The following is a 9,635-nucleotide window of genomic DNA, read 5'->3' as shown; positions in this document are numbered from 1 at the left end:
GATGGGGATGCCGTTGAGATGAAACGAGTGGAGAGAGGGATGGGGATGCCGTTGAGATGAAACGAGTGGAGAGAGGGATGGAGATGCCGTTGAGATGAAAAGAACGAGGGTTAGAGGGTCAGTTATCCATAGGAGTTATAGAGGCTAGGGTGGAGTTATAGAGGCCAGGGTGGAGTTATAGAGGCCAGGGTGGAGTTATAGAGCCCAGGGTGGAGTTACAGAGGCCAGAGTGGAGTTACAGAGGCCAGAGTGGAGTTACAGAGGCCAGAGTGGAGTTGTAGAGGCCAGGGTGGAGTTGTAGAGGCCAGGGTGGAGTTGTAGAGGCCAGGGTAAAGTTGTAGAGGCCAGGGTGGAGTTATAGAGGCCATGAGGGTGGAGTTATAGAGGCCAGGGTGGAGTTACAGAGGCCAGGGTGGAGTTGTAGAGGACAGGGTAAAGTTGTAGAGACCAGGGTGGAGTTGTAGAGCCCAGGGTGGAGTTGTAGAGGCCAGCGTGGAGTTGTAGAGGCCAGGGTAGAGTTATAGAGACCAGGGTAGAGTTATAGAGGCCAGGGTGGAGTTACAGAGGCCAGAGTGGAGTTACAGAGGCCAGAGTGGAGTTACAGAGGCCAAAGTGGAGTTGTAGAGGCCAGGGTGGAGTTGTAGAGGCCAGGGTGGAGTTGTAGAGGCCAGGGTAAAGTTGTAGAGGCCAGGGTGGAGTTATAGAGGCCAGGGTGGAGTTATAGAGGCCATGAGTGTGGAGTTATAGAGGCCAGGGTGGAGTTACAGAGGCCAGGGTGGAGTTGTAGAGGCCAGGGTAAAGTTGTAGAGACCAGGGTGGAGTTGTAGAGCCCAGGGTGGAGTTGTAGAGGCCAGCGTGGAGTTGTAGAGGCCAGGGTAGAGTTATAGAGACCAGGGTAGAGTTATAGAGGCCAGGGTGGAGTTACAGAGACCAGGGTGGAGTTACAGAGGCCAGGGTGGAGTTACAGAGGCCAGGGTGGAGTTACAGAGGCCAGGGTGGCGTTATAGAGGCCAGGGTGGAGTTATAGAGGCCAGGGTGGAGTTACAGAGGCCAGGGTGGCGTTATAGAGGCCAGGGTGGAGTTATAGAGGCCAGGGTGGAGTTATAGAGGCCAGGGTGGAGTTATAGAGGCCAGGGTGGCGTTATAGAGGCCAGGGTGGAGTTATAGAGGCCAGGGTGGATCTGCTCTGGTTCCTGTCTCACTGACACAGCTGCACTTATCATCCCTCTCTTTTTTATATGGACAGAAAAACAGAGAGAGAGAGAGATGGAGAGGGATGGATGGAGACAGAGAGGGAGGGAGAGAGAGAGATGGAGTGAGGGAGGGGGAGAGAGAGAGAGACGGAGAGGGAGGGAGGGGGGATGTGTGTGAGAGAGAGAGGGGCGGAGGGAGGGAGGGAGGGAGGGAGGGAGGGAGGGAGGGAGGGAGGGAGGGAGGGAGGGAGGGAGGGAGGGAGGGAGGGAGGGAGGGAGGGAGGGAGGGGGGGGAGAGAGAGATGGAGAGGGAGGGAGGGGGAGAGAGAGAGATATTGAGAGAGAGAGACGGAGAGGGAGGGAGGGGGGATGTGTGTGAGAGAGAGAGGGGCGGAGGGAGGGAGGGAGGGAGGGAGGGAGGGAGGGAGGGAGGGAGGGAGGGAGGGAGGGAGGGAGGGAGGGAGGGGGAGAGAGAGATGGAGAGGGGAGGGAGGGAGAGAGAGAGAGATATTGAGAGAGAGAGACAGGGAGATGGAGAGAAAGATAGAGTGATGGAGAGGGAGGGAGGGAGAGAGAGAGAGAGAGCGAGAGAGAGAGAGAGAGAGAGAAAGAGTGAGGGATGAGAAAGAATGAGCTGACCTGGTCCAGTCTATTACACTAACAGGGAAATATTTCCAGCCCAATAAAGGGAAAACCTTGTCAGATCTGATCAGAACGCTGTGTGTTTAAGAGGGATACCTCACTAAATGGGTCCTTTCCAGCTGTGAACTTTCACACAAAAACCAGTAAAACAGTCTTCTCTGTTGACATTGACCTACCTGGCTTAGCAAGGCTTAGAGGGAGTCTCATATAGCCTAGAGCACTGGTTCTCAACTGGTTTTGGCTATGGACCCAAGTGGACCAGGTTGTCTCAGTCACGACCCAATATTTGCATTGTGATTCTTTATGCCGAAAAGCAACCTGGAAAACTATTTTGAATGCTATATTGACCGTAAATGTATCCATTATATTAAACAATGGAACAACATTCACATAATTTCATTGTCAATAATTCCACATTTCTCATGTACTTGGTGAAGAATGTTGGCAAGCTCTTTTGTTTGAGACCACAAATATTGAAAATACTGTGATTTAAAAATATTTTTTAAAGAATAAATAATTGAAAAAAATCTAAGTTCATTATAATTTCGACACACTTTCTATCTGGTATTAGTTGTTTAAATTTAGACTGGAGTATTTTTTTCATCCCCCGCAAAAAAATGCAAAATAAATATATCCAAATTTGCGACTCACCAGTTCAGAACCACTATCCTAAAGGGTTATTGATGTATAGAAAGACAGCGACAGCTGTAATCGACAATGAGGTGATGTCAATAATAGAGACAGACACATAATTGGCTAAGAGGTGATGTCAATAATAGAGACAGACACATAATTGGCTAAGAGGTGATGTCAATAATAGAGACAGACACATAAGAGGTGATGATGTCAACGTGGCAGAGTGTTTTAACTCTGTAATTAAGAACATGTTGTGTGAGAGGGGTCAGAGGTTAGGTGTGACATCACAGTCCCTCCCTCAGTGTCATGACGACATGTGACAGAAGGAAGCATCCCAAAGGGCACCCTACTCCCTATGTAGTGCACTAATTTTGTACAGAGCCCGATGGGCTAAATGAATGAGAATAGGATGCCATTTGGGACGAACCCCAAGTCTCCTCCTGGGTTTGTTGCGTCAGTTCATATCCTTCTTTACCGTTTATTGTTCTTAGCAGAGTTGGAGTTAATTCCGTCTAAATTCCTGTCAGTTGAGGAATGGCACTCCTATGAGTAAGTCCCATCGTGTCCAGTTTAACTGACTGGAATTGAAACCAGATTGACCCCAACATCCTGCTTGGTTTTTGGGGGATCTTTATCCATCCACTCTGATTCTTAGGACTGTCGTTTATCTGTTGTTTATTTTCTCACTCTCTCCACCCAGATTCGGAGCGCCCATGGATCCAGTGCCCCAGAGACGTGGTGGCAGAGACGGACGAGCGGTGTGGCACTGCCAACATCAGCTGGAAGGTGCCCACTGCTACTGACAACTCTGGGGAGGAGGTGAGTGGAGGAGAGTTGTCTCTTTTCCCCTCCAGAGTGTTAGTGACAAGGTGCAGAACATCAACTCAAACCAAGAGCAACAAGGTGCAGGACCAAGCAGTAGTGTCAAGGAATAAGGGAAAAACTCTCAAGGAAGGAAGAATCCTTTACATGACTAATCCTGTGAAGGAATCAATGAGAGATGATGAATAATACTCCTAACAGTCATCTGTGACATTTGCCCTCTAGGTCCTGGTCCAGGTGAAGCCTGTGTACACCTCTCCCCAGCTGTTCCCTATAGGAGAGGAGAAGATCATCTATACAGCGACAGACCGCGCTGGGAACCAGGCTAACTGCACCTTCACTGTCACTGTCATAGGTGAGGTCAGGTCGCAACCACCACATATCACAACCACATCACAACCAACCATCAGATCACAACCACATCACAACCAACCATCAGATCATAACCACATCACAACCAACCATCAGATCACAACCACATCACAACCAACCATCAGATCACAACCACATCACAACCAACCATCAGATCACAACCATATATCACAACCATATATCACAACCACATAACACAACCACATATCACAACCACATCACAACCAACCATCAGATCACAACCACATATCACAACCAACCATCAGATCACAACCATATATCACAACCGCATATCACAACCACATATCACAACCAGATATAACAACCATATATAACAACCATATATCACAAGCAACCATCAGATCACAACCAGATATATCACAACCATATATCACAGCCATATATCACAACCATATATATCACAACTATATATCACAAGCATATATCACAAGCATATATCACAACCAACCATCAGATCACAACCACAAATCACAACCACATATCACAACCACATATCACAACCATATATCACAACCACATTTCACAACCACATATCACAACCACATATCACAACCACATATCACAACCATCAGATCACAACCACAAATCACAACCACATATCACAACCATATATCACAACCACATATCACAACCATATATCACAACCACATTTCACAACCACATATCACAACCACATATCACAACCACATATCACAACCAACCATCAGATCACAACCACAAATCACAACCACATTTCACAACCACATATCACAACCACATATCACAACCATCAGATCACAACCACATATCACAACCATCAGATCACAACCATCAGATCACAACCATATATCACAACCATATATCACAACCACATTTCACAACCACATATCACAACCATATATCACAACCACATATCACAACCATCAGATCACAACCACATATCACAACCATCAGATCACAACCATATATCACAACCATCAGATCACAACCACGTATCGCAACCACATATCACAACCAACCATCAGATCACAACCATATATCACCACCATAAATCACAACCGCATATCACAACCACATTACAACCAACCATCAGATCACAACCACATATCACAACCAAATATCACAACCACATATCACAACCATCAGATCACAACCACATATCACAACCATCAGATCACAACCATATATCACAACCATATATCACAACCACATATCACAACCATATATCACAACCACATATCACAACCACATATCACAACCATCAGATCACAACCACATATCACAACCATCAGATCACAACCATATATCACAACCATATATCACAACCACATATCACAACCATATATCACAACCACATATCACAACCACATATCACAACCATCAGATCACAACCACATATCACAACCATCAGATCACAACCATATATCACAACCATATATCACAACCATATATCACAACCACATATCACAACCGCATATCACAACCAACCATCAGATCACAACCATCAGATCACAACCACGTATCACAACCAACCATCAGATCACAACCACGTATCACAACCATATATCACAACCACATATCACAACCATGTATTACATCCACAAATCACATATCACCAACACATCGTAACCATAACACCACCTTATTGTAACCATATCACAACCAACATCACAAGCACATCACAGCAATACCAATGTGAAACGTGTGATTGCGATCAGGATCCTAAGTTTTCCTGACCTCATGACCTGACCGTGAAAAACTCCAGGCCCAGTTACAGCCTACAGGCTCTACAGCGCCCAGAGTTTCTCCTGGTCAGGTTCCGTTATCAGGAAATACTTCTGGTAGTTCCTATTTCTAATGACTCAGTTAGTGGGAACGCGGTGCTTAGAACTCCAGAGTTGTGGGTTTGGATCCTGCGTGGACTGCCACATGCAGTAGTCCCTTTGGATAAAAGCTCAATTTCGAGTCTACACAGTAGTCACAGGTGGCAAACTCAAGTGTGTAAAGTGTGGAAAAGAAGGGTGTCCAGTGTCACACACTTAATACTCTCAGAAACCAAGGGGGAAAGCACTGTTGTAGCCCCGAATATTTCCATATGCTATAATGAAGGAACGCAGTGGCTTTTCATTAGACACACATGCTTAACACATACCATTAAAATGAAGAACATAACATACCCTACTTTACCATAGGGTTACACTATATTGTTATCCGATTGTAGGAATACTACTACCTGTATACTAATATACTGATATAAATCCTACTATAGCAATAGTGCTCAACACTAAATCAGTCCAATTAGTTAACATTCAGCTCGAGATTGTTGGTTGTCATGGTCAAGCTTTGTCGTCTCCCTAACAACAGCGATGGTGTTCCTTTCTAGATACGGAGCCCCCTGTGATTGACAGGTGCAGGTCACCGCCCACTTTCCAGGCCACAGACACGCAGGCGGCCGTCTCCTGGGAGGTGCCACAGTTTTCCGACAACTCAGGTATGTGGTATCCCAGACTGCACCTCTTCCTCTGTATGCAGAAATTTAAGTGTTTATGTGTGTGTGTGTGTCAGTAAACAGCTGAGTCAGGAACAGTAATGTATAGACAGGTTATCAGACCTCAGTTATGTTTCAGTGAGTTTAATGACCTCACTCAGTATGCAGACACAGGGTCTTGCTTAAACACAAGCACACACACACACACACACACACACACACACACACACACACACACACACACACACACACACACACACACACACACACACACACACACACACACACACACACACACACACACACACACACACACACACACACACACACACACACACACATCATAGGGTAATACTGAATCCCTCAGACAGACAAACAGACAGAACATCCCCAAACAGCAGCCCTGTGACAGAAACATCACCATAACTCTAGGGCTCTATCCTGTCATCATCACTGCTGCTGGCCTGCTGGGAACTCACACACTCAGTCAGAAAGATATACAGTCAGTCAGACAGATACACACACTCAGAAAGACAGATACACACATTCAGACAGACAGATACACACATTCAGACAGACAGACAGATACACACACTCAGACAGACAGATACACACATTCAGACAGACAGACATATACACACACCCAGACAGACAGATACACATGCATGCACTCAAGCACAAGCACATACACAGTAGAGACTAAATATTTGAGCTCATGCACACACACGCGCGCACGCACACACTCACACACACTCTAACACCACCACATTCAGACACACACACACACACTACCTTACTGCCAAGGTCCACACACGATATGCCATCAACAGCAAACAGAAATAACCAAGTTGTGGTTTTTAACCAAGGCGGCGAGACGACGTCACTCGGACATTACTCCAACGTCAGCATGCTTTGTTTTTCCATCAGGCCCACGCCCTGATTCCCACACACACACACACACACACACACACACACACACACACACACACACACACACACACACACACACACACACACACACACACACACACACACACACACACACACACACACACACACACACACACACACACACGCCCTGGTCCCTAGTCCCTGGTGCTGCCTGGGTTATATTTAGTTGGAGACTGACTGCCTGGCAGGGGAGACACGGCCAGGACACCACTCAGCCAGAATTGTCAGCCTGGATGAAATAAAAACGTCTCTCCTCCACTGTGTCTGTGTCTAGACCAGTGGTTCACCTCTACTCCACTGTGTCTGTGTCTAGACCAGTGGTTCACCTCTACTCCACTGTGTCTGTGTCTAGACCAGTGGGTCACCTCTACTCTACTGTGTCTGTGTCTAGACCAGTGGGTCACCTCTACTCCACTGTGTCTGTGTCTAGACCAGTGGGTCACCTCTACTCTACTGTGTCTGTGTCTAGACCAGTGGGTCACCTCTACTCTACTGTGTCTGTGTCTAGACCAGTGGGTCACCTCTACTCTACTGTGTCTGTGTCTAGACCAGTGGTTCACCTCTACTCCACTGTGTCTGTGTCTAGACCAGTGGTTCACCTCTACTCTGTGTCTGTGTCTAGACCAGTGGGTCACCTCTACTCTACTGTGTCTGTGTCTAGACCAGTGGGTCACCTCTACTCTACTGTGTCTGTGTCTAGACCAGTGGGTCACCTCTACTCTACTGTGTCTGTGTCTAGACCAGTGGTTCACCTCTACTCTGTGTCTGTGTCTAGACCAGTGGTTCACCTCTACTCCACTGTGTCTGTGTCTAGACCAGTGGGTCACCTCTACTCTACTGTGTCTGTGTCTAGACCAGTGGGTCACCTCTACTCTACTGTGTCTGTGTCTAGACCAGTGGGTCACCTCTACTCTACTGTGTCTGTGTCTAGACCAGTGGGTCACCTCTACTCTACTGTGTCTGTGTCTAGACCAGTGGGTCACCTCTACTCTACTGTGTCTGTGTCTAGACCAGTGGGTCACCTCTACTCTACTGTGTCTGTGTCTAGACCAGTGGGTCACCTCTACTCTACTGTGTCTGTGTCTAGACCAGTGGGTCACCTCTACTCTACTGTGTCTGTGTCTAGACCAGTGGGTCAGCTCTACTCTACTGTGTCTGTGTCTAGACCAGTGGGTCACCTCTACTCTACTGTGTCTGTGTCTAGACCAGTGGTTCACCTCTACTCTACTGTGTCTGTGTCTAGACCAGTGGGTCACCTCTACTCTACTGTGTCTGTGTCTAGACCAGTGGGTCACCTCTACTCTACTGTGTCTGTGTCTAGACCAGTGGGTCACCTCTACTCCACTGTGTCTGTGTCTAGACCAGTTGTTCACCTCTACTCTAATGTGCCTGTGTCTAGACAAGTGGTTCACCTCTACTCCACTGTGTCTGTGTCTAGACCAGTGGTTCACCTCTACTCCACTGTGTCTGTGTCTAGACCAGTGGTTCTCCTCTACTCTACTGTGTCTAGACCAGTGGTTCACCTCTACTCCACTGTGTCTGTGTCTAGACCAGTGGTTCACCTCTACTCTACTGTGTCTGTGTCTAGACCAGTGGTTCTCCTCTACTCCACTGTGTCTGTGTCTAGACCAGTGGTTCTACTCTACTATGTCTGTGTCTAGACCAGTGGTTCTACTCTACTATGTCTGTTTCTAGACCAGTTGTTCACCTCTACTCTACTGTGTCTGTGTCTAGACAAGTGGTTCACCTCTACTCTACTGTGTCTGTGTCTAGACCAGTGGTTCTACTCTACTATGTCTGTGTCTAGACCAGTGGTTCTACTCTACTATGTCTGTTTCTAGACCAGTTGTTCACCTCTACTCTACTGTGTCTGTGTCTAGACAAGTGGTTCACCTCTACTCTACTGTGTCTGTGTCTAGACCAGTGGTTCTCCTCTACTCCACTGTGTCTGTGTCTAGACCAGTGGTTCTACTCTACTATGTCTGTGTCTAGACCAGTGGTTCTACTCTACTATGTCTGTTTCTAGACCAGTTGTTCACCTCTACTCTACTGTGTCTGTGTCTAGACAAGTGGTTCACCTCTACTCCACTGTGTCTGTGTCTAGACCAGTGGTTCACCTCTACTCTACTGTGTCTGTGTCTAGACCAGTGGTTCACCTCTACTCCACTGTGTCTGTGTCTAGACCAGTGGTTCTCCTCTACTCTACTGTGTCTGTGTCTAGACCAGTGGTTCTACTCTACTATGTCTGTGTCTAGACCAGTTGTTCACCTCTACTCTACTGTGTCTGTGTCTAGACAAGTGGTTCACCTCTACTCCACTGTGTCTGTGTCTAGACCAGTGGGTCACCTCTACTCCACTGTGTCTGTGTCTAGATCAGTGGTTCTCCTCTACTCTACTGTGTCTAGACCAGTGGTTCTCCTCTACTCCACTGTGTCTGTGTCTAGATCAGTGGTTCTCCTCTACTCTACTGTGTCTAGACCAGTGGTTATCCTCTACTCCACTGTGTCTGTGTCTAGATCAGTGGTTCTCCT

At 47.1% G+C, this 9,635-nt stretch overlaps 1 protein-coding gene across 1 annotated transcript in view; it reads left to right on the top strand.

The window, feature by feature from the left end:
- LOC135510481 (sushi, von Willebrand factor type A, EGF and pentraxin domain-containing protein 1-like) overlaps window positions 1–9,635 on the top strand; it is a 160,141-nt gene that overhangs the window by 80,091 nt on the left and 70,415 nt on the right. The window contains exons 8-10 of the mRNA XM_064931454.1: window positions 3,172–3,290; window positions 3,519–3,648; window positions 6,049–6,156. Of these exons, the coding sequence (XP_064787526.1) occupies window positions 3,172–3,290; window positions 3,519–3,648; window positions 6,049–6,156 (357 nt within the window). The remainder of the gene's footprint in view (window positions 1–3,171; window positions 3,291–3,518; window positions 3,649–6,048; window positions 6,157–9,635) is intronic.

Source organism: Oncorhynchus masou, chromosome 23, assembly GCF_036934945.1.
Source record: "Oncorhynchus masou masou isolate Uvic2021 chromosome 23, UVic_Omas_1.1, whole genome shotgun sequence".
NCBI classification, from domain to species: domain Eukaryota; kingdom Metazoa; phylum Chordata; class Actinopteri; order Salmoniformes; family Salmonidae; genus Oncorhynchus; species Oncorhynchus masou.
Note: the sequence above shows the minus strand (reverse complement) of the source record. Positions and strands in the feature narration are given on the sequence as shown.